This window comes from Protomyctophum bolini, assembly GCF_963924005.1.
Source record: "Protomyctophum bolini genome assembly, chromosome: 9".
In the NCBI taxonomy this organism is placed as follows: Eukaryota; Metazoa; Chordata; class Actinopteri; order Myctophiformes; family Myctophidae; genus Protomyctophum; species Protomyctophum bolini.
In genome coordinates this window covers 25668456-25693612 of record NC_137870.1, presented here as the reverse complement: position 1 = coordinate 25693612, position 25157 = coordinate 25668456, and the positions used below count along the sequence as shown (strand labels likewise).

The following is a 25157-nucleotide window of genomic DNA, read 5'->3' as shown; positions in this document are numbered from 1 at the left end:
AGTGTGGTGCGGTGGATGGACGCTGCGTGGATGAGTTAACCAAACAGGTGGAGTTCTCACACCATCGCTCCAAACTACAAAGGAGTTGAAAAGGTAAGCCGTAAGCCACATGAAATCAAGAAATTAATTATTTAAAAATGCTTTAATACTTTTAATAAGTTGAAGAAGGCTCATATAGTGTTGAAGATTGTTCCTAGGAATGTGATGCAGAAGCCACTGAACGAAAACATCCTGGAGCTTGCAAAGTAAACAAGGTGAAAAGTGTACGATTAGCACTTGAATGTGGTCTTTGGTCTAGTGGCCTAGCACGACATCACATCAGTGATGGGCAGTAAGGTCATACTCATATATTACTATATTTATAATATTATTATTTCACCCAGTAACGAGTAGTGTTGACAAAACGCGATATTATTACATATTACTATGTACAAAATACTACGTATATTAACGAGGTTTTGTTGCTGCCTTTTGAAAACATTTCGATGAAAAGGTCAAGAAGAGATTGCTACTTTACATCTTTCTAGATAACTGCAGTAGGCTTACATAATGTGGAATATATGCAGCAGAAAAATAGTTCAAAAGATGAGAGAAGGTTGACTATTTTGTTTTAGGCTATAGCCTATAGCCTTGCAAGTTGCAATTATTCAGTTTAGCAGATTTGTGACTCTTATTAATATTCCAATGAATTGGATTCAGTTCTATTAAGGAACTAAACATAGGCTATTGTGTTATATTAGTTTTTGCGGGGAGGAGTAATAATATAAATATAATATGTAATACGGTAGACTATAATATATTATATTACTCTTCCAAGTAATATAATATTATCTTAGTAGTAATAAAAGTAGAGTAATATGCAATAAGTAACATATTAGGCTAGTCTCCTGATTGATATTGTCCAACACTGCAACACAACATTCACTGATGCTTCCAAGTGAATCCACGTTGTGTTCTGTCCATCAGCCATAGCAGACAGGACAGGGACACTAGTAGGCTACAGACAGTGATATGTCGATCTGTGAATCCCTGTGTGTGTATGTGTGTGTGTGTGTGTGTGTGTGTGTGTGTGTGTGTGTGTGTGTGTGTGTGTTCTCTCTCTCTCTCTCTCTCTCTCTCTCTCTCTCTCTCTCTCTCTCTCTCTCTCTGTCTCTCTCTCAATTCAATTTAATTCTAAGTGCATGATATGATATTGCAAAGCATACATGAACAACAATAACAGTGACAAACAATGACAAACAATATCCTTCGTAAATGTAAATTAGTCTAATTAAATATCCATCCAGAGAACATCAAGATGATGTTCTCTGAATGGATATTTAATTAGACTAGCCTAATTAAATATTAGTCATACATGTTGTTCATGTATGCTTTGGCAATATCTTATCATGCACTGAATTGAGAGAGAACGAACACGCACGGCGCATGCATGCACGCACACACGCACACACACACACACACACACACACACACGCACGCACGCACAAACATTGTATCTAAACTTTTGATATATCATCACAAATTTGACAACTCACTCACTCACTCATTCAATCACTCACAAGAGAGTTTTATCTCCCTCAAAAGATATATAATTGCAAATTTGCAATAGTGTCCATGCATGATATTTTCAGTTTCTTCACATTTCTGTCTAGCCTGTCTAAATCAGTACTTGAGAATCTTTTTGTGCATGTGATATATTTTGTCTATTGCCAGGCTGCTTTTAATTGAACTCAGGTAATGAGTTAAATAAACACTTAAGGATTTGACTGTGCGGCTTTCACAATTTAAAAGATTCAATTGTGTTTTTGGCATCGAATATGATAACATACAATTTATATACAATTTGATAATTTTTAAATTACATATACAAAGTTAAATTACTGACCCAGTGACCCTGACATTTCATAACTTTATACTTTCCAAAACGTTTTAAAATAGCAGAAATAGATAATCTACAAGCTTACAACACGTGTTTCCGCAATTTCTTTAATGGCTTGACTCGTGGTCGGCACACTAGAGACGTAGAGAGACAGACGGAAATGTTTACTCTGAGTCTGTATCAGACTAGAGAGAGAGGCAGACAGATAGAGAAAGTAGATGGAGTGAAAGTGAGAGAGAAAAAGGAGAGAAAGGGAAAGCCCATTCCTATAGCAAAAGTGACATTGACAGAAACAAGAATAACAAACAATAAACCAATTAATTAATAATTAATAATTACAGGTAATCAACTCTGTTGTCTGTACAGTAGGTCAAACACTGGTACAGCATGCCATTGACACGCCATCTGGCAGTGTGTCACATCAGAAAATATGTAAGTTAGGAGTAAGTTAGCAATGAGTAAGGAGTAAGTTAGCAATGCTTTTCTTCTTGGAGATTTTCAAAATCGGGACATATCGGGACCATATTTTGAAATCTGAAATCGTAGCTGTCACAGTGAAAGTGGAACTCCAGGTTCAACTCATTGAGTTAACGAGGCCCGTCTTTTCTGCCTACCGCTGTGTCTCGTCTCCTTAGTGGCAAGTATGGTTGGAAGTTTAGACTGTGATTTGTTTATTCTTTTGGATAAAGATTATCTGAGGACTGTCCTCAGGTTTATGCCTCTATACAAGTTGCTCTGTGTCTGTGTGTGATAAAAAAGTATCTGTCTGTCTGTCTGTCTGTCTGTCTGTCTGTCTGTCTGTCTGTCTGTCTGTCTGTCTGTCTGTCTGTCTGTCTGTTCTCCAACCCTGTTCATTGTCTTCCTCAGTTCATTAGATGCTGATTATGTGTGTGTCTGTGTGTCTGTGTGTGTGTGTGTGTGCGTGCATGCGTGCGTGCGTGTGTGCGTGTTAGTTACAGCCTTATTCTTGTTGTGCCAGAGCTTCCCACTGAACCATAACCTCATAATCATAGTCAATTACATTCTGTTAACTGACTGAGGAGAGGAGAGGAGAGATAAAATCAAATAAAAGAAAGAAGGAGAGAACAGAACAAATGGGAATTAAAAGGAGACAAGGAGAGACAGGGACAGACAGACAGACAGACAGACAGACAGACAGACAGACAGACAGACAGACAGACAGACAGACAGACAGACAGACAGACAGACAGACAGACAGACAGACAGACAGACAGACAGACAGACAGGGCTAGTTCAGGTTCTAACATAGCTGCTGCCAGTTTCTGTCTGTCACAGATACACATACAAGCACAACTTGCAAACTGCATAGTGACTATATTTACTTTTGTTCAACTGTAAGAGCAGTAACTAAGAACAATGTTCATCGGCAGCTCAATTGATAGACTCTGGAGTTTGCTGCACAACAGATGCGGCAGAAAATAATCTGCCCTATTTTTTTAAGCTATGGTCCCTATCCTGTCTACATGGTTCTCCTAATAAAGGAGAAGAAGAGTGACATAAAATTGGTTTTCTGGTTAGGTCACGGTGTAGAGTCGTCATTAACCAGATTTGGAATGTGATTTGATTTGATAACCTGCAAATTGGAATGGATTTCCTCTTTTTAAATGAAACGTACAAACGACGATACGACGATTTTGGAAGGAGAACTTCTGAGGGTGACAAACCTTTATGAGGAACACACACTTAAGGAACACATTTCCGCATGGTCACCGAGTGCCAGACACAATGAATGAAAACCATCATGCTTTTATGTTGAATGAGTCAGTCAATAATAATAATAATACCGGTAATAAAATCCTAAAATAGAATAACACATATATATTTTATAACTATTAAGTAAGATAAATGTAGAGAGAAAAGTTTTAAAAAATAAGAAAATAATGGTGAACAATGGTTGTTTTTGATCAACTCATTCGATCGACAGTGGTAGATCAAAAAGACCTGGTAAAGATGTGGGTCTTGCAGAACATTAATGGCTGCTGTGTCACACTACTATTCACTGCCATAAATAATGTTGATGTCACTGTGTTGTCTAGGCGCCGAAAACACCTGATGCCTTCCAACTGGGACTGACGCACGCACGCACACACACACACACACACACACACACACACACACACACACACACACACACACACACACACACACACACACAGGGGTTGGATTTGGCCACATGCCAAGATGTCGTGTGACCCACCCATCAGGACAGCGCAGGAGGAGCTACATATGAGAGCCAATCAGGTCACAGATGAGGTAAATGATTGACCGGCTTGTTTTTCTTGTTTGTGTGCCACAGGGGGAGAGTTTAAACGCTTCACCTTTCTACCTGAAACATCACCTTTTGTCTCAGTGCCGTTCAGAGAAGTGATGTTCATGAGACAATTAAGGAACTTGTGTAGCCTACAGTAGCCTATTATATCATTGTGATAAACACCCTTTACTTAAGTAAAAAAATACCTGTGTGAATTAAGCGGTGGAGGCTGTGTGTGTGTGTGTGTGTGTGTGTGTGTGTGTGCACGCGCGCACGCACGTGCGTGCGTGCGTGTGACCGGAATGCAACCCCAATAAGGGGTCAATGGGTCGTACTACAAACATACATACCGTACTTCAAACAGACAGACAGACTTACACGCCACTCCATTGGAGTGTTTAGGCACCGCTCAAGAAACATGAGTACTCTTTCCACCACTGCCTAAAACCTACTGTTGGGACGACTCCTAACTGCTGTCCGTCTACATTACTCAGTGTCACTCATATATTGCCGATGTCGGGCAGAAACCTCTTATCCTACTTGATATACTACAGCGTTTTTGATTGACTGAATACTTTTATTAACAGTTTGCAAATAGTACAGTGGTACTTGTTTCCATTGTGGTCCTGTGCGTCACACAAAAGCATAACAAATAGCAGATCTGCAAGCTCGAAATGCAGCGCAAAAGTGACTTGTTTTGAGCTTGTAGATTTGAGAATTCTTTTGTTGTTTATTTTTATTTTTATCCTGAAAATTAACAATTTTGGAGATATGAGGTTTCCCCCCAACAGAGATGACATTATACCCTGGTCTTTCTGAAGGCATCTGTACTACAAATGGAACATTCAAGTAAAGAAATGTACAAAGTCCACTGATCCTAAAACCTTTTAGTTTCAAGGACCCTCAGGTTGATATGCATTAGGCCAGTGGTTCCCAAACTGTTTAGCCTGTGACCCAAAAGAGAAATTAGATGCGTTGTGAGCTTGTAGATTTGTTTTCTAATTTATGGAAATCTTACGGTGTCCACGATCCACAAATGGGTCCCGGCCCAGTGTTTGTGAACCAGTGCATTAGGCCACGCAACCCCATGTGATACCATGCTTTATCTCTGGCATCCGGCAATCAATCCATGTGTACACTCAGCGTTATGGACCCCTGGTGGTCCCCCGGACCACACATTGAGAACCAGTGACATAGCTCCTACCTGGCTTACCTGGTTGCCATAGAGACGGCTCATCTCTAGGACGACCATCTGCAGAGAGACTAGACTAGACACACATGAGCTCACTGTGGGTGTGGGGGGCACTGAAACAAACACGCGCACGCACGCACGCACGCACGCACACACACACACACACACACACACACACACACACACACACACACACACACACACACACACACACACACACACACACACACACACACACACACAAATGAATATAAATATAATATATAAATAAAATATGTATCATCATATATTGTAGTGTTTTAACTGTTTGATGTAATTTGAATATTTCTGTCAGTCCCTGGAGAGCACACGGAGGATGAGGCTGTTAGTTGAGGAGGTATGGACACACATGCACGCACGCACGCACGCACGCACGCACAGACGCACGCACGCACGCACACACACACACACACACACACACACACACACACACACACACACACACACACACACACACACACACACACACACACACACACACATATAGAGAAAGAAATTCAAAGAAAATGTATTTCTGCATTTATGAAGTCACTCCATCTCACATCTCATATACAGGTATGTTTACTGCATTATTTATTACAGTAATCAACAAAAAATCTATAAGAAGCACATCTTTATCAAAATGTGCCAATGCTGTTCGACTTTAAATGAACGATCATCCCTATTGTAGGGGTGAACATTTGGAGAAAGTAAGCGATCTTTGTAGATCGGCTAGACCACTAGAGCAGTGGTTCTCAACCTTTTTAGGCCGCGGCCCCCCAAAATAATCATATTTGAACTGGAGACCCCGCCCAGATCTGCAAGCTCACAGCGCCTCACGTTACGAGGCGTTGTGAGCTTGTAGATCAGCTATTTTTTAGGCTTAAAATGTGCATGGGGACCCCCCTGACCCTGGGGTTCCGTCCCAGAGGTTGAGAACCACTGGGCTAGAGTTTTGGTGTAGGGGAAAAAGGAGTGGACTCCATATAGAGCCCTGGGGGAGTATATAGGCTTTAAGTGGTTTACAGTCAAAAAGAAGAAGAAGGGGGGGGGAAAGACAGAGGTAACATCATCATCATTGACATTTAGCTTCCGGCCGTAATCTGTAGATTAGACTCCAGTGTTTCCATCGCAAATGTAATGATTGCGCATAATGATGCAATGATGACTGCTCATATTTGCACTGCACCGCTTAACAAGCGCATAGAAAGGAAACAAAACAAAAAGGAAACACCCTGTCTATTTGAATGAATTATGTCAGTGATGAGAAGCACGTTATTTTATTTTACTTTGTGAGGTGTTGAGCCTATAGATCTGTATACTTTCACTATTGTTCAAAATGTTTAAGGTTAAAAAAATGGATTTCAAAATTTTATAGATATTTTTGTAGATATGTTTTGCCTGTAAATTATATGCCCCAGTGTTAGCCAAAGTAAATCAGTATAATGGTTTATTTTGTATGTGTGTGTGTGTGTGTGTGTGTGTGTGTGTGTGTGTGTGTGTGTGTGTGTGTGTGTGTGTGTGTGTGTGTGTGTGTGTGTGTGTGTGTGTGTGTGTGTGTGTGTGTGTTGTCCTCCCCATGCAGAGTAAAGATGCAGGGATCAGAGCGCTGGTCATGCTGGATGAACAAGGAGGTACTAATCTTTACGTCTCTCTCTTATCTGTTATTATCTGTCTGTTAACGTCACTTCCCAAGTTGTACACTAGTGTTGAGTTTTGTGTCTTCAGTCTTCTGCATATATTTTGCCTGTATTTAGGCCAGGTGCTGGACAACAAGGGATCAAGGCAAACATCAAAGAGAAAGAAGGAACATCCACACACTACTCCATAGTAGACTTAGCACTGTGATTATATTTGCAATCCCATAGTTGGAACGGTGGGGCGTTGCTATAGGAACCGGACAAATGTTAAAAGCTTCCGTAGGCCTCAACGGAAGTTGAGGCCGTCGACGTCCATATATATACGTACCTGGGAAAAAATAGTAAAAAAAAATGAGGGAGCATCGGTCACTTAATGTGCTCCCTCCACTACACCCCTGCAGTAAACAACACTTCCTCCTACAGAGCAGTTGGAGCGTATAGAGGAAGGCATGGACTCCATCAACCGGGACATGAGAGAAGCAGAGAAGAACCTGACAGACATGGCGCGGTGCTGCGGCCTCACAGGCCTGTGTGCCTGGCCACTCAGGAAGTACGTTCTGATTGGCTAGGCTACCGACGCGCCACACGGCATTCCTTCATGTGGCCAAAACCCTCAACCGAGTCCATCACTATGTACAGTAGCTGTTGTTCAAACTGTCGTTTCATCAAAGCAAACTGATAGCCACGCCTATGTCTTGTGTTTTTTCTGATACAGTGGTTCTCAGTCTTTTTAATTTCAGGGACCGCCTTGACTTTGAAAGCGTACAAATGGATGGACCCGTAAAGTTCCATTTGGTTCCATTTGTACACGCTCAGAACCCCCTCAAGGAACCATTAGGTGTTCCTGGACCTGACCATTGTTCTAATGCATAATTATGCTGTTGTTATTCCTCAGTGTGTCCTGCGTTTCCGCTGTAGGCAGTCTGGGTTGTGGGCGGCTGGCTGGTTTATGAGTTGCTGGGATTTGGGCTGAAACAAGTTGCTGAATTGTTTTTCGTTTTGTGTCGCTTCCTTCTCTTTTCTCGACCTCCTCTCTGTGTAAAATCCCCACAATCCATCTCTTTCTTACTTATCTCGCCTAACCTATCTCGCTCCTCTTTCCTTCCACTCCTCCCTTACCATTCTCTCTCTCATGCTCTATCCTTCCTGCCTCCCATCATTTTTCTCCTCCCCCCTCTTCCCCATATCCCTCCCTCTCAAACATCCATCCATCCCCTGCAACTTTCTTTTTACTCTTTTACTGTTCTGGTGCTGGTGGTCCATAGAGCAGCTGGAGCGAATAGAGGAGGGCCTGGATCAGATCAACAATGACATGAAGGAAGCAGAGAAAAACCTCACAGACCTGGGCAAATGCTGTGGGCTCTGCTCCTGTGATAAGTATGCAGTGTGTGTGTGTGTGTGTGTGTGTGTGTGTGTGTGTGTGTGTGTGTGTGTGTGTGTGTGTGTGTGTGTGTGTGTGTGTGTGTGTGTGTGTGTGTGTGTGTGTGTGTGTGTGTGTGTGTGTGTGTGTGTGTGTGTGTGTGTGTGTGTGTGTGTGTGTGTGTGTGTGTGTGTGTGTGTGTGTGTGTGTGTGTGTGTGTGTGTGTGTGTTATTTATTTAACCCCCCCCTGCCTGCCTCCGTTGCTGCCACTATAATTTCTGCCTGGTAGCTTGCAGCTTTCTACCAAATGCAGATTAAACATACTGGTGGTTCTCAAGTCCGGTCGTGGGAACTCAATGAGCTGCTGTCTTTCATAGCAGGGACTATGAAGTTAGTTAACACCAGGTGAAATAAATGGTAGAATTGAAAAGCTTTTCTATGAGAATTTAGAATTAGCCATTGAATTGATTGATTGCCAACAAACTCGGTGAGGCCTTTAGGAGGGCCATCCACCACTCCTGAATGAAGTGCCTGGTGCTGGGAGTCTGGTGCAACGCACAGGTCCTGGGCCTGGTGAGAGCAGGAGTGGACCTGGTGAGACGTAGGAGGGGCCCAGACAGGAGTCAACCCAGCAAGCCTAGTCCTTCCACGTGCCAGAATTTGGTTCACCCAGTCCTGGCAGAGTAGTTCCGGAGCAACGGATTGTGTGGCCTTGCTCATTCCCTGATGGACTGATCGAGGGTAGCTACTGGGACGTAAATCGGGATTTGATCAACCCCGGCTGGGTCGCCTGAGTGAGGGATATGATGTTGGTAGACCCGAAACCCTGTTGACCTCAGGATACATCACTGAGGATACCTCCCAGGTATTTTTCTATGCAAAAAAAAGAAATAACAATCATCATAATTATAAGAAAGGTTTAAAAAGAAACTTTGCTATTTAGCCATAGCCTACCTAGAGCCTTAGTTGATAACCACTGAAATATATGAAATGGATTTAATACCTATGGATTAGAAATGTGACCAAATAGCCTACCGACACATCTGGTGACATCTAAACAGGGCTAGAACAGCAGCAAGAACCGTCACTAACAAACCTGCCTGTATGCTTTGAAAACCAACACTGCAGTCACAATATGAAGGACAGCCCTAAAACATTTGCATTGGTTCTGCAATTACATTTCAGAATGGTTTCCATCCAGTTCTAGGCTGAGTTTATCATTCTGCCCTAAGGTGGGTCACTGGTGACAGCTATGGTACCCATCACTGTACACTCTATAGGAACACTCCATGTACACTCCATCTCAGGAATGGTTCCCTCTTACATTTGTTCTATGTTGGATCAGAACCCAAGTCCGTATCAGACCCGCTCGGGTGACTTCCTGACCCTCAAGGTTCCTTTTGCAAAATCTGAGCAAGGCAAAGCAGCTTTTTCTGTCAGTGCTCCTTTCGATTGGAACAAACTCCAAAAATCCATAAAAATCAGATCACTGCCTTCCCTAGGTCAATTCAGGAAAATTATTTCTAGCACTTTTACTCATCAATGTAACTGTTTTAATTGAGTCTCATCTATTTAATATATTTATTCTAGCTTTGGACACTTTCTGTTTTACAATTCATATTTTGATATTGCTGTATTGTAGAGTGTATGTTGTTGAGTTTGTTTTTTGTATTTTGTGCTTTGTAATTCGGCTACATTGAAAATGAGGGCTTGTTCTAAACTCAGAGTTTAAATAAAGGTTATGATGATGATGAGTTTAGATGACACTACATATTTCGGTATGCGTAGATTGCTGATCATCTGGCTACGATGCCAGACTACAGCGGCTAATGTCTCTCCCTCACTCAATCTCTTCCTCCCTTACGCCTCTCTCGCCTTTAGGCAGTAGTGTAAACGAAAGTAACTAAGTAAATTTACTCAAGTACTGTACCTAAGTACAAGTTTTAGGTATTTTTACTTCTACTCCATCTCAGAGGCAAAAGGTTGTACTATTACTCCACTACAATTATTTGAAAACTTATAGTTACTAGTTACTATGTAGTTTTTGATTATTATTACAAAACATACATTAACTTCAATGCTATACATACATCTACAAGCTCACAATTGTGTTCTGTCTCTCATCTCCACTCCTCTCTCTCTCTCTCTCTCTCTCTCTAACTTATACCCCTCCAGGCTAAAGGCCTTTGAGGAGAGCGGGGCATACAAGGCAGTGTGGGGCGGAGCCTCCAGTGATGGCGTGGTGTCCAATCAGCCGTCCTCCAACAGGGTCGTAGACGAGCGCGAGCAGATGATCATGAGTGGGCCTTACATAAAGAGGTGTGTGTTTGGGGACTTGAGGGTGGCTGAAAATTGAGCAGCACGAGAAAAGAGTCATGGTACAAAACTACTACTAAAGTACTACCTAATACTGAACCTAATACTGAAGAGCTACAATTCTCATTGTACAGTACAAGACTACTCTCTAGGTTTCATAGCTGAGAGGATAGGCGTAGCGATGGTGCAGTGTACCCAGGGGGGCAGTCAGACAGATATTTTGTGAAGCCACCAAGGAAATCGGGATTTCCTGAAAGTTCATATAATGGCCTGTTGTGGCGCTGTCATTGAGCCCAAAAAACCCATAGCCCCATAGAAGTCCATGTATTTGGGGCCAACTTCACCTAGACTGTATTACCTTAATAAACATGGTCATGAATACTTTTTGCTTCCAGTCACTAGTTTAAAGTCTCATTTCTAATGTCATAATATTATTTTTGGAAAATGATGGTCCCATTTATTAAAATAATGACCATAGAGTCGCGTATGTTCTGAGGGGCGTGGCTACCATTACAGTCTATGATCGGGATTCCCCACCCACTCGAGTCAAAATAAAAAACAACTAAGAAGAAGGGGGGAAGTCCCGCCTCGTTGTCTGGGCCTTTAACTTAATTTGTATGAAATACTTGCCATTAATATAGTGGTTCTGTGGTTGCAACTGTATTAATTGATTGCCCAAGTCCCGTGGTGGGAGTTCTGCTCTGGTTTTGGTGAATATTAAGTAGTTCTGATCATTTTGTGGGGGGGGGGGGGTGCATTAAAAGTAAATTAATCCACAAAACAAGCATCATTTGTATTGTTGATCTATTTCTAAAATATTAGCGCAACTTTCGTTCAACTTTGACCCCTCTATCACGTGGAACTATTTTTTGGCCATATAATGATATGAAGGGTAATTGTTTATATATATATATATATATATATATATATATAGGGGAAAATAATAATAATAATACTAATAATTATTATTGTAGCCCATTTCTGTCACATACTGGCAGTGTTTACAATACATTTGGTTATTGGTCAGCAGTTTGCGAGATTAGTTCTGGACACACAGACAACCTTATAGACGCCTGGACTCCTGCAGGCACATTCACAATTTGTGATGTTCTGTCATTCAGAAATGATACATGTCGTAATGTAATAATAGGTGTGGTCAGCGTTCAGAGGGAACTTCCTCCAATAAACACATCTTGTGACTTGTGTGTGTGTGTGCGTGCACACACGCACGTGTGTCTGACAACAAATTTTATTAGATCTAGGGCAGGCAGTGTAGGAGTTTAGTGTGTGTGTGTGTGCGTGTGTGTGTACGCACGCACACATTTGTTTGCTCTCATTTAGAACAAACTGACATACAATTCTGTCATCTGTTAATCGAGCAGCTGCTCAAACAGAGCATATTGGCAAACCACACACACAATAGCAATAGAAAATCTACATAAATCATAGCCTATTTGTACCATACAGCTGTCAGCCCTGCATGCTCTTTTCAGTGACTGTGTGTGTGTGTGCATGCACACGCGCATGTTGCAATAACTATATCATTATCATCTCTCCTCCTTCCTCTATTCCTCACCTCTCAACTTAAATGCCTCTTTATCTTTTTCTCCCCACTGCTTCTATCCTTCTCACGATCCCATTACATTTTCGCAACGCGGTTCAAACTCCTCCTTATCTCCCTCTCGCTCTCTGCCTCCCATCAACTCCCTGCACCCTTCATCTCTTCTTCTCACCCCCCAACCCCCACCCATCCCCTCCTCTGCTTACACCACCCTGCCTCTCCCCCCAGTGTGACTGACGACGCCCGAGAGGACGAGATGGAGGAGAACCTGCAGCACGTGGGCAGCATCCTGGGCAACCTGAAGTGCATGGCCCTGGACATGGGCAACGAGATCCAAGTGCAGATCCCACAGATAGATCGCATCCATGGCAAGGTAGGCAGTTGCACCGGCCGCCAGCGCTTTGATGACGGCATTCTTGCGATAATTGCGATACACAGAAAGGTGTAGGGTGTGTGTCAAATGTACGACATTTTTGGAAGAGACTGCACCAATTGGTTTGACTACTAAACACACTTTGAGCCAGAGGATTAGCTAATCATAGTGGCCGGTGCCGCCGGTTGTAACTCTTATAGGTCACACACACATCACTTGGAACTTTTCAAAGATTGTAAGGTTTCTTTTCCCTCTTTTTTTTGCAGGCTGAACTCAACGTGTTCCGAATCAACGCAGCCAACCAGAAAGCCAAGAGCCTCATGAAGTGATAGAGCCCTTCTCCGTTTACACACTATACAGCTGTTACTGTTTTCTAGAAATAAGCATGTACCTGTATGCTGTGCTAATGTGTGCGAGTACCACGGGGCACAGGCCTCTGCCTTATTTAAGAGCGGGAATACTCCTTAAAATACTTTGTCACAAAAAGGTCCATGTGTCATATGGTTTCTAGTGGCAGTTAAAAAAATGTTATTTTCACTTTTCATTCTTACTCTCCCCAATGTAAACACAACATGGCCCATTGTCCCCTAGTGCTCAAAATGTTCATCAAGACATTTAACACACGCGTTGGGTCCCTCTGCTGGCCGAAAGAGGTATTGCCCAATGGAGAAATACGTATTTGTAATTAGAGGAAGGCCTCGGCTGACACCAAGCGGTCACACATGTCCTCTTCACTCGTCCCCTCCCTTCCATTTCTCGATGTTGATGCAAAATGGAGGTGAGGTGACGTTGAATTGTTTTTCATCGTGATTGCGCACACAGCAGGGAAAGGTCTAGAGGCAACAGGCAAGAGATCACCTCTGTGAAATAGTTCTCATAGCAAAATGTTGATGAAGATGAAAAGCACTTTATTTGTGATTGTATATATTTACTTACAGTCAAATCACCTGACAATAGCCTATAATAGTTTCCCTAGCTATTAGTGTATTTGTTTTGGGGCCTTCTTAATAATAGGTTATACGCATTGTGCTGAAGAAGTGATAGAATGGTAAGATTGTAGATCTAATTCTTGATGATGCTCTGTGATCATCATTAGCCATAATTAATAATCAATTAGTAACATTTGAGGATATTGTCAATGGCAGGCCTTGCGTGATTGATTAAAGGCCCCAGAGTGTAATTGGTATTTGTTAAATTGTTAATGTGTTGAAATAAATTACCATCCCATGAAGTGTGAGTTCTCGTGATATTAATTTATGTAGCCTATACAAAAGACTTGAAGGGGGGCATGGGGGTCTAACTCTGAGGGGGTACAACCGTACAAATGGCACCAAATAGACCCAAAAAAGGGTCAGTTGGTGTAATTTGTACTCAGAATTATATTAGCATAATTGCGTCCCAAAATTCGTGAACTTGGGGGACTTGGGAGATGGCGTGTGTGTGTGTGTACATTGTAATGAGGCCATCGGGGAGGTGGGGGGCGTTGCAGACCCAGTATTCAGGGAAAATGTTACGCGTTTCTGTACGTGGTGGTGGAGGATGGAAGGAGAAGAAAAAAAACGCGCGTCTGCGCATTTCGCTCTTCTCGTCACTCCGAACTTTCGGGAGAGAGAGCTGCGGAAGAGAAGGAGGAGGGGAGAGAGAGACAAAACCCAACGTCATTAATACTGGTAAATTTTGCACCCAACATCCAACACAACCTTCGTTGTAAAGTTAACTATCGTGTTATGTGTGCCGTCGACGCGTCAACAGTAGCTCGCGCGGGGGGTGAGAGGAAAGACGAAATGCGTGTATCGCGAAAAATAAAAATGGAAGCTTAGCCGACATTTCGTGGTTCTGTCTCGCGCATTTTAGCACACGAGCTATGTATTTAATATCGCAAGCAACCGAACGACACGCCGATCGACCTACGGTACCGAAACAATTCCGCGGTGTATTTATAAACGGTCAAACGGGGCGTCCGTTATCGTTGTGCGTAAAAGGTTTTTTCCCCGTCCGTTTACGAAGCGAAAAAGAAAAGAAAAAACCCGACATGGCGGAATCCGTTCGTGGGCTGATCCTCCCGTTCTGTTCTGTTGTGTGTGTGTGCGCTCGGGGAGGAGGATGTATGAGGAGGAGCGAGGAGGCACCGGACTGGGGTTGGAGAAGGAGGAGGGAGGTGCAGGCTTAGAGTATATATACTCTAAGGGTGCAGGCAGCACAGCGCTGCTGTGAACAAAGAAATACCGGAAGTTCACGCTCGCTCACCGCCGCACGAGCAGTGTTGCCATATATTCTGAGGGAAATACGCAACCAGGTTTGGTTGATTGAAATTGGTATTTCACAGTACAATAGGTACATTTCAGAACTTAAGTCGACAAAAACTGCTACTTTAAGACTTGTTTACATCAAGGTCCTACATTTTCAATTCATAAGAACATTTAAAGACTTACAAATATGTACACTTCTATGAAAAACTGGAAATCATTACGAAGAAAGTTAAACAGTGAAAAACGTATGGAAAAACGGGGTGGGGGGGACTCAAACTTTTTTTTTTACAGGGGCCAGTTTCGAATTGCAGCCGTAGGTTTAGAATTGCATGTTTAGGTGCTCTTTGAGAGCGGTTTGAAGGAGACAAGGGATTCACATTTCTTAATGGCTGTTGGTAGGGAATTGCACATTTTAGAGGGATACGTCTAGGAAAACAAGCCTGAAAGAAGAATAGAATAGAATAGAACTTTATTTGTCATTGTACAGGTACAACGAAATTTCAAACAAGCAATCCTTAAAAGTGCATAAACAACAAAGATCTACAACAACAAAAAACAAAAAAGACATGGCAAGAATAAAAACACAAGGTGAGCACGACACATCCTATACTAAAAATACATTATTGCACATACCCATCCCAGAAGCGATATACCACATGAGCACTTATCGGTAACGGCTATTTGAAAATAGCAAATCTGTGACACGTGAGCTTGTAGATCTGCTATTTAAAAAAAAATATATGGTATATTTGGACATTTTTGAAACATTCCAATTTCCAACACAAATCTGGTACAGGGCTCCCTGGTACAAAAAACTGCAACCAGCAACTCGCTTAAGCCGACATGGCAACACTGCACGAGGCCGCTGATCCCATAGCCCGGAGGGACGGTCGCGCTCTGGTTGGTTGGTTGTTAAGGACATCTGAGCTTGTAGATTAGGTTATTTTTGCGACGCGCGACACCGTTGTACGGTGGGGCATGAACACAGAACACCTTTTTCAGGAATTGTTACAATGCAATATTGTCTGGTATTCTGAAAATAACATTTTATAGATCATTTTATATATTCAGTATTGACATGACTTGATTTCTACTATAAAAAAGACTGCCCCTGCTGTCATTGTAGTTGCTGTAAATAGATTATTATTATTATTATTATTATTATTATTATTATTATTATTATTATTATTATTATTATTATTATTTTCTTTTGCCTGACAGCCAGATAGCCAATCACAGTGCAACCGTTCCTCCGGTCTCTGGGATGAAGACACTTGGTCTCACCAGAGCCATAGTGTAACCGTAAGACAGAGTTACGACAACTCTGTTCACTTCATGGGGCCAGGCCGCCAGCAGGGCTACATAGACTTCTATTGGTTTGTGCCTATAAAAGGGACAACCGGAAGTTTATGGAATGCATTGGAGTCTATGGGCTCGCGCGAGTACATGAACCACGTGACCGGGCTGTTTTCTGCCCCCTCAATGTTGCAACTCTGTCTATATGACCTACTCTATGGCTCTGGGTCTCACATACTGCTCAGGCTCTATCATTAATATAGTTTTTGCCTTCATTATGTTTTTTTTTCTTTCTTTTTGTGTTATCACTACCACACACTCCCCCTCTAAAGTAAACACACAGTAGTTAACGTCAAGTTAATCGTTTTGGGCAAATTATTAGAAGAAGCAGTTGAGCAATATCCTCAAATAACAATATCTTGCATATGGTGCAATTTAGTGGTCAACGGTCAATAGGTCAGAGATGCCTTGCACTATTCACAGGAGCCACAAGCTTATAATGCATCCCACTGTGATCTTGTAAATCTGCTATCATTGCCATTTGTGGTACTGTATATTAATATTAGTGCTTAACAGTGGCTTAACTGCATCTCTTCAATAGGATTTAACTCCCTCTCCTGTTATCTCTCATTTTCACCCACGTCCTCCCTCCTCGTTTCATCCCCTTGTCATTTCTCCTTTCATCCCCTCGTCCTCTCTCCTTTTGTCTGTCTCTCTTTTCTATATTTTCCTTACTAGCTTCTCCTCCGTTTGTATTTTCTCACTCTGGCTCTCAGGCCTTGAGGGTCCAGCGAAAGCGGATTTTCTCTGGACTGGCTCCGGGTTGGATATTTAACCATTTTGGACCCTGACACGGGATTGGCCTAGAGCGTGGACATGGATTTGCCTATCGTCTGGAAGATGGAAGATGACGACGAGCCGTACAGGTTGGGGGGTGGGAAGAGTTTGGGAGGAGCGATAAGGTCCAAACCTCGGTTTACTTTCACAGAAGTCAAACTCCTTCTGGACGAGGTGAAACGGAACCGATACATCCTTCTCAGTGAGTATCAGGGAAATGTGTGGGTGCGTGTTCGCGTGCATGCGTGGTGTACGAGATGTGAGATTCGTTGCTATAAAGTAATAGTGTCATTTTATGGTTCTCAGCAGTGGTTCTCAATTCTCTCTGTGCGTTGTCTATTTTCACTTTTAGTTTTAATTTGAACCATTTTTGGAGAAAAAAATCACTTGAAAAATATCATAATAGCCCTGCCCCTTCCAGTGATTTTTCGTTTTTCCTTACCTTTCAAGTAGTCACATGAATATTTATCTCCAGTATGATAGATCCCCTCATTATATATATATATATATATATATATATATATATATGAGCGCCATCTAGCTAAACTAAAAACACACTTCAAAACATGGGATTGGCAGTGTGGGCTTTGGGGAAAAGTCACGTCAATACACTGGCAGTGATTTTCTTTATTGTGTTTGATTTTAACCGCGTCTCACAAAGATTTGTCCAACAAATGGGTCCCGACCCACTGTTTGGGAACCAGTTGCAGGTTGTATTTACTAGTTCATAAATACAGAAGACTACTAATGGTCTTTCCTCTCTGTATTCCCTGCTCCCTCCACATCTGTTAATAATGTCTTCCAATCTCCTAACTGATCTCCTAGTGTTTCTCTTCTCCCTCACTCTTTGTTTCTCTCCTTCTGTCTTGCCCTTTTCCTCACCGCTGTTTCCTTACTGGCCTCTATTGGTTCCTCCCTCACCCCTCCTCTTCTCTAATGGTCTGAGCAGAGAGGTTCAACAACGGCGTTTCAGCAGATGCCAAGAAACAGACATGGGCTGAGATAACGGAGCTGATCAATGACCTGGGAGAGAACCACAGAGAGGTTACTAACACTATACTTGATAAGTAACAGGAAAAGAGAAGCTTAGTGATTTACGAGACCCTCAAGAGGAAAATTGTCAAAGAAATTGTAAATGTAAAAGAAAATATTAAATAGATTATAGTAAGATTAAGATTAAGAGTATTTACATGCAAGTGGTTAACTTTGAACTTTGTTATCAATAATAGTAGCAGTCAGAGAAGTTGCTTGAAAAAAAGTTATGGCCATTTTCGTATACCACACCATAGACATATAGGCCTATAAGGCAACATTTTCCAAATTTCATCATGGTTTAAGTAGCATGTGACATATCAAACTAGGGGGTTTTCACATGTTTTTAGCCAAAGGAGTGTTTTTCGTGTAAAACTAATGCTTGGAATGGATTCAGAATCATGAAAACCCCCTACATGTCGCATGCTACTTAAAGCATAACGAAATTGGGAAAATGTTGCCTTTACAGGTAGTCTATGGTGTGGTATACAAAAATCACACCCGTGTGAAGTGAGAGAGTAGCGACACGCTTTGATCTCGCCGCAAAGCGGGTGTCTATGGGCTATAGTTCCAAACATTGATCCTATGGCTGGAACTATCCCATTGAGATAGAATGAGCACTTCCGCATTCCATTGTTACAATGGGAGTCAACGCTAGTGTCGCCACTCTCTTAAGGCTCATACATAGTCTGGATTTACGGTGGTGGGGTGACCACCGAACTACAACATGACGTCACAAGCCGCGGTGAAGAGCAAACCACCGCCACTGCTCCAGCCCTTCTCTCTGTTTTTACTCACCACCGCTCAACGTTATTTCAGCTCCGGTGGTCAGCTCACCACCGGAGCGGTGGTCACCTTACCACCGAAAATCCAGACTATGAATAGGCCTTTACTAGATTACTCTGGATTAGGTGATGTAATGAGGCACATTATTATTGTTTACAAAACAAACATTGAACTAAAGACAAACATTAAACCTATATATATATATATATATATATATATATATATATATATATAAACCTATATAAAAAATGGCCATCACTTTATTTCACTGTGTTTCCGGCAGAGCAGGCCTCTCATTCTGTGAACCCTAATGACCAAATTAATAGAAAAGAAAACGCAAATAAAAAGTACGGCATGACATCACAGGTTAAACTCTATTCCTTGCGCATTTGGGCCTGTGGCCCCCCGGCTCTTAAGGTGTGCATCTATTTTTCCACCTCCCAGGTTCGTCAGATCATGAAGAAATGGGCGGACCTGAAGTGTGACGGGAAGCGGCGCATCGCCGCCCTCAGGGGCACCAACAGCACTACGCTGAAGAAGAAAACCCTGGGCCCTGTAGAGAGGATGGTTCACAAGATCCTGCTCATGGCCCCTGGATCAGGTAGAGCAGTGATTCTCAACCTTCTAAGGGCACTTTCACACCGGACATGTTTGGTTCGTTTAAAACGAACCATGGTCCGCTTACCCCTTTGGTTCGGTTGGTGTGAACGTGCATCCGAACTCTGGTGCGGATCAAAGAAACGAACCATGGTCCGCTAAAAAAGGCCGGACTCGGTTCGCTTCCAAACAAACCACGGTGCGGTTCGTTACTGGTGTGAATGCATTCGGACTTTATAGAGGACCAAATACAGGACGATAGCCAAAATAGCCGTCGGGCGTCGGCAGTTGTGAGGCTGCATTTATAATTAGTTCTAAAAGCATGTCTTTTTTACAGGGATCACTATTGATATGACAGCTAGCTATAGCTGTCTGATTTTAATAGTAGACGCATATATGTCGAGGCTGCGCCTCGACATATATGCGTTTGTTTTCATATTTGGTACGCTTTACAAAGTCCAGTGTGAACACCAAACGGACCAAAATCTAAATGCAAATATTTGGTCCTTGATCCGGACCTTCTAAGCGAACTTTGGGTGTGAAAACGCCTTTAATGTCAGACAGGGATCCCCAGTGTGATGTGCATTAGACCACGGACCCCCATTTAATGTGATTTATTTTATGATTTTTATTTCTGGGACACCCCGATCTACACTGTGAAATCCTTTGTGTTCATTTAACTCTCAGAGCTACAGACCTGTAAAACTCCAATTGGACCCCTGGTGGTCCCTGGACCCGACATTGAGAAACTATGAGATAATGTGGGACTCCACATTGCGATAACCTCAGCAACGACAGCCCAAATATGGACGTGCCTGAGAGGTCGGCACAGATGGCACGTCACTTGCCCATATATGGAGATACCCGTGGGTGTGTGCCCAGATTATGCCCATATATGGAGATCCCTGACATCAGCACGAATCGACTGTTAGGCAACAGTTGTATGCCCATATATTATGGAGATCTCTAATGTCAGCGCAAAATCCACGTTAATGCAACGATTATGTCACGGTACTAAGTGCCTGGATTATGCCCAAATATGGACATGCCCGATGTCAATACTAACATCACAGCTGACTGCTGCTTCGAGACGCCTGAACACGCTGCTCAACGCCTTTCATTTGCGACGTGGGGAAAGCTGATAACGCCACGTGAACGTGAACCCAGAATTTGTCTCAAATTCAGGGAACCATCCTCTCTACAGGGCCTGGGATCTTCTTCCTCAGCATAGTCTGGTTTCTAGGTCACTTAGCTCGGCCATCTAAATGCAGTTGCAAGTATGAACACTGCCACAGCAGTCCCCATAAAGTACACACATTGGAATTACACAGGTGCGTAAATCAATAAAACAAACGGTTGAGGAATGGCAGCTTTAGACTGTAATGTTCACACGGGTGAAGGCGTAAATAATGCTGATCACGCAGCATTTATCTAGGCTTGGGAATTTTGACCGTGTATTTTTATCCACTGATTGGACAGATAATAACAGTGATCTGGAGTGGGACGATGATGACGAAATGGATTTAAAAAAGTGGCAGTTGGCGAAGGGCGTCCCCCCTCCATCCACTCCAGCCTTCAGCTACCTGAGCACACCGGACAACAATCCCCTCACCCTACCAGGAGGCAACTCCTTCGACGCCACCTCCTTTGATGTATCGCCCCTCTCCACGCCAGAGAAAGAACCCAGTGGTAAAGATGATTGTTTTGTGTCTGGGTATTCCACACACATCGGATAGGAAACATCCTCAGAATGTTCTCAGAGTGCAGATTCCGCTTCGCTTCGTCAGTGCTGTGACGTCACATAGACACAAGAAAAAACATGAGCAAAATGACACTGTAGGATCATCTATACGGAACATATCTCACCAATATGTGTCAAGCTAGCTAACTACTCAACCCAAACCTCTAGTAAATTGTCATATTGCTTTAAAGCTTTTTTAAACAGACTTTCAAAGTTTATTTCAGGCATCAATTGTATTCAGACAGGCACTTCCCAGATCCTACTTGACATGAACGCAACATTAATTAAGGTAGAGCTGACTGTTCTTTTCCCCTCTCTCCAGGGGATCCTTTCCATGCCTCGTCTGACGTAGAGTTCGACCCGATTGAAGATGGTAAGAGTTTTGCGAAAAACAAGTTAATTTGACCATATTATCAGAAAATGAACATTTGAACAGAAAATGCAAATACAACATGATATGGGGCGATGTTCAAAAAACAGTTTATACATTACTGAATGTATATGTACATTCAGTGTATTTTGTACACATGGTGTGTAATTAATAAATCTACATTTGTGTCTCCGCTCTGGCAGATTTTGATGCAGACGACAAGGACTCCATATCCCTATTCACACACCTTGGGCCGGGAGGCCCGTCGTCCTCCGCCTCCCTCGACCCCCTCCTCTCCTCTGGCGAGGCGCTGCTGAAGTTCAAGCCGACCCGCCACACCTACTCCAGAAGCCTGCCCATCCCGTCCCCCAGACCTCCCCTTGGACCTCCTCTCTCCTCTGCCTCCCCTTTCCTCCCGCCGGCCTCTGACTCCACCTCGTCCTCCCTCCCCATGTTAGCGGGAAGGGAGGACGCTCCTCGTCCCACCTCCTCGACCGCCACCAATGGCACCACCTTCCATCCTGCCGCTGGCGGCACCTCCTTGTCTTCCTCCGTATTTCCTCCGATCCCCTCTTCCTCCTCCGCGGCCTTCCCCCCTCCGCCACCTCCTCACTCTTACTCCCAGCCACCCCCGCACCTCTCGCACGCCCCCTCCTACTCGCTCCCTCCCCGGCCCCAGCTCTCCCAGCTGGCGGCCCAGAGCCTGCAGCAGCAGCACGCCAGCCGCCTGCTGCTGTCCTCCGTGTCCCACTCTCTGGAGGGCCTGGCCCAGTCCGTGCAGCTGCTGGTGGAGAGCCAGCAGGAGTTCGTGCAAGAGTCGCTGCACATGCAGCGCGAGACGGTGGACATCCTGAAGGACTTCGCCGGCACGGTGCTCGCCATGCTCGGGGACAAGGCCGGCGGTGGCGGCAGCGCTGGCGCTGGCGGCAGCGCTGGCGCTGACGGAAGTGGCACTGGACAGCGTCCGTGAGCGACTACAGTCGACGCGGTTCTGAGAAGGAGGGGAGGTCGGATTAGACTTGACAGCACCCTTGCATGCAGTGGGAACGATGGAGAGATTTGGCCGTTGAAAGTTGGACGGACGACGAGATTTCGGACTTTACCACTTGAGCCCTAGCGTCCCTATTCTGGGGAGAACGTGGGTTAGGGGTTTACCACTTGAGCCCTAGCGTCCCTATGCTGGGGAGAACGTGCGGTGCAAATGGCCGATCTACAAGCTCACATTGAGCTGGTAGATGGGCTGTTTTTGGCAAAGATATTTGGTGTGTAGATGGAACAGAGGGAGGGTTTAAGTGGTTTAAGCACAACCACGATATTGGAGCGACGGATACGGGTGGTGGGGTGAACGGTCATGGGTGTAAGAGCAGCAGGTGAGGCCATGCTGGGGTGCAGATCGATGCACACACACGCCTGAGGAAATGCTACATTTCTCTTGCACGTCTCTTTTCATTTTGTATTTCGTTTTTTAAACGACAATATACATAGGAGTCCACAGTCGGGAGAACACACAGTTAATCCTGAGTGTTAATTTATCTCTGAGAATGTGCAAATGGACCTGCTAAATGTTACAGTGCAAGGCCTTTATTTGCTTAGAATATGGAATTAAATTATTACTGACACTATGGTTCAAAGCAGCCGTCAGAATACTGCTGTTTTTGTTGTTGTTTTTTTTTACTACTGTTTTAAAGGACACTGAAAACATTTCTATAGTTTATTAATGGTGGCACTGTGGCAGTTGTACATAGATTCTACCCTAATGGAAATGCCCACACGTTGAATGGTTCTTCAGATATATGCAAATACGAGTGTGCTTTTGTGTTGCTAGACGCACTCTTACAGGTGACTATTATGCTAGGGATATTAACTGTGTGGTCAGAGAGAGAGAGAGAGAGAGCTTTTAAACATATTTAAAGGAACTAACAACTCTAACAATAAGACAGCTCTGTATCAGGGGTACAGACAAATGGCCACCCGCCTGGCGAGACGTAGCTATTAAATGTCAACTCTAGTAGAGAGGATGTTCTTTTCATTTATTGAGTAAGAGTGTGATAATCGGTGTTGGAGAAGTTACTTTCAAAATGTAATGTGTTACTTCAATTCAAAGAATTGAGACGAGATTACTTTCTGTGCCAAAAGTAACAAAAGATATTGTGTTACTTTCACCCATAAATGGGGTGCAAGAGGACTAGACAAAATACATTGAATAGACAAGAATGCCACAAAAAAGTTCTTGTTATTAAAATATTTTAGCAGCCTAAATTAGAATTTCATGATTAAACACATTAAACTCAGAAGTTGCAGAATGCAGTGTTCTGAGACTATATGTGCAGGGTGCCATATTTTTTTGTTAACTATTAAGTCATAGTTAATGATATACAAACTGCATTGTCACTGGTGTGCATGAGTCCATTAGAAAATGAATACCAACACCAACAATGTATATTTACCATCACAGGTGAATGCGTGTACGCAACCACACAAACAGAATATGACTGAAAACTACACCGGGTGAATTTGGAACTGAACTGAGACCACTTATTACATGTCCATGAGTTTTACTTTGAGTTAACGAACCACTTAATCTTAAACCCTAACAACATCAAGGGGTCACCATGTTCCTTGGGTCCAAACTATTGGGCCATTGAATTCCATGCGTTGAATCACTATAGGGTCAATGTGGGTCAACGTGTAACAAGACATATCACACACGCTAAAACCGTCTTGACCCTTTGGTGTGGTTAGGGCTTTAATGTCACATGAAGAAAGTGGCTTTTTGTGAACACATAATATATATTTTAGTTCGTCAAGAGTAGTAGGGCCAAAATCAATTAAGTGGAATTGTGTTCATTAATGCAGTGGAGGAGGAAACTATTTTAAGTGTGCTTGTTTTAAGTGTTAATTCAAAAACATTCTCTTTGATTGGGAAGGTCTGGTTTCTGTAACTGCCACTTGGTCAGGTAATCACCTGTCAGGTAATCAGAATGTCCTATTCTAGAAACCAAATCTGTTTGTTGGTGAAACTGAATATGTGATACATAGCAGAGGTTGGGGTTCATTTCTACAGGCCCTTGACAGTGTTTGAGAGGGTCCCCAGCCAAATGGAGCAGTTCAATGTCACTATAATTCAATTCACTGGGAAGTGAATACAATATTTAAAAACGATGTACGAGTTAATGGCTTCTAATGTCAAATCATCCTGAAAAACATCTGGGCAAAATATTTGAACGTGTGACATCTTTACCAGGGGCTGCCTTCCTTCCATGTGCAAATGCCCGTGAAACTACTAAAGATACACAACCAAATACGTACCTGAAATTAGCAGGTTTTGTTGTGTGTTGCGTGTTACACTGCAAATCCTCAAAGAAAACTAGAGAGCTGTTTTCTTTGCTTCATTACCTGCCATTGGTGTCTACCGAACTGCTTTTACCCTACCTGCTGTAACACTAGGCTGTGTGATCTTTCCTACAACCAAAATAAAAATTACTATGTAAAAAGTTGTGGTTATGTGTCATCGCTGCATTGTGGCCGTATTCAATGATCACGTGGTGATTAAGTATATTCACTTGTATTTTTAATATTTTTGGAGACAAATATTGTACTATTGACTCCACTACATTTCTATTTCAAATAGTGAAAA

The 25157-nt window shown here is 43.0% G+C and overlaps 2 protein-coding genes across 4 annotated transcripts; both read left to right on the top strand.

Annotated features, from left to right (window-relative positions):
- The first annotated feature begins 36 nt into the window (after positions 1-36).
- On the top strand, positions 37-13541 carry LOC308320820 (synaptosomal-associated protein 25-like). The gene is made up of 8 exons (XM_080771502.1): positions 37-93; positions 3937-4153; positions 5678-5719; positions 6947-6995; positions 7425-7551; positions 10538-10681; positions 12468-12612; positions 12879-13541. The coding sequence occupies exons 2-8, from the start codon at positions 4082-4084 to the stop codon at positions 12939-12941; spliced, it is 642 nt and encodes a 213-aa protein (XP_080627628.1). The 5' UTR covers positions 37-93; positions 3937-4081; the 3' UTR covers positions 12942-13541.
- A 612-nt stretch (positions 13542-14153) lies between these two features.
- LOC308320786 (uncharacterized protein) lies at positions 14154-25008 on the top strand. 3 transcript variants are annotated; one of them, XM_080771459.1, is made up of 7 exons: positions 14154-14282; positions 16896-17196; positions 17944-18038; positions 19257-19413; positions 20889-21098; positions 21503-21523; positions 21724-25008. In XM_080771459.1, the coding sequence occupies exons 2-7, from the start codon at positions 17034-17036 to the stop codon at positions 22488-22490; spliced, it is 1413 nt and encodes a 470-aa protein (XP_080627585.1). In that variant the 5' UTR covers positions 14154-14282; positions 16896-17033; the 3' UTR covers positions 22491-25008. The 3 variants fall into 3 exon arrangements, with proteins under 3 accessions (XP_080627585.1, XP_080627583.1, XP_080627584.1); XM_080771457.1 differs by having other exon boundaries at positions 21473-21523; XM_080771458.1 differs by having other exon boundaries at positions 14165-14282; positions 16934-17196; positions 21473-21523.
- Positions 25009-25157: the final 149 nt, after the last annotated feature.

Excerpts from the sequence above, each read along its gene's own strand:
- LOC308320820 (XM_080771502.1), top strand. The coding sequence starts at position 4,082 with ATGTCGTGTGACCCACCCATCAGGACAGCGCAGGAGGAGCTACATATG. Across the intron at positions 7,552-10,537 it reads TGTGCCTGGCCACTCAGGAA|GCTAAAGGCCTTTGAGGAGA; the intron begins GTACGTTCTGAT and ends ATACCCCTCCAG. Across the intron at positions 10,682-12,467 it reads AGTGGGCCTTACATAAAGAG|TGTGACTGACGACGCCCGAG; the intron begins GTGTGTGTTTGG and ends CTCTCCCCCCAG.
- LOC308320786 (XM_080771457.1), top strand. The coding sequence starts at position 17,034 with ATGGATTTGCCTATCGTCTGGAAGATGGAAGATGACGACGAGCCGTAC. Across the intron at positions 19,414-20,888 it reads GCTCATGGCCCCTGGATCAG|ATAATAACAGTGATCTGGAG; the intron begins GTAGAGCAGTGA and ends CTGATTGGACAG. Across the intron at positions 21,099-21,472 it reads GCCAGAGAAAGAACCCAGTG|GGGATCCTTTCCATGCCTCG; the intron begins GTAAAGATGATT and ends CCCTCTCTCCAG.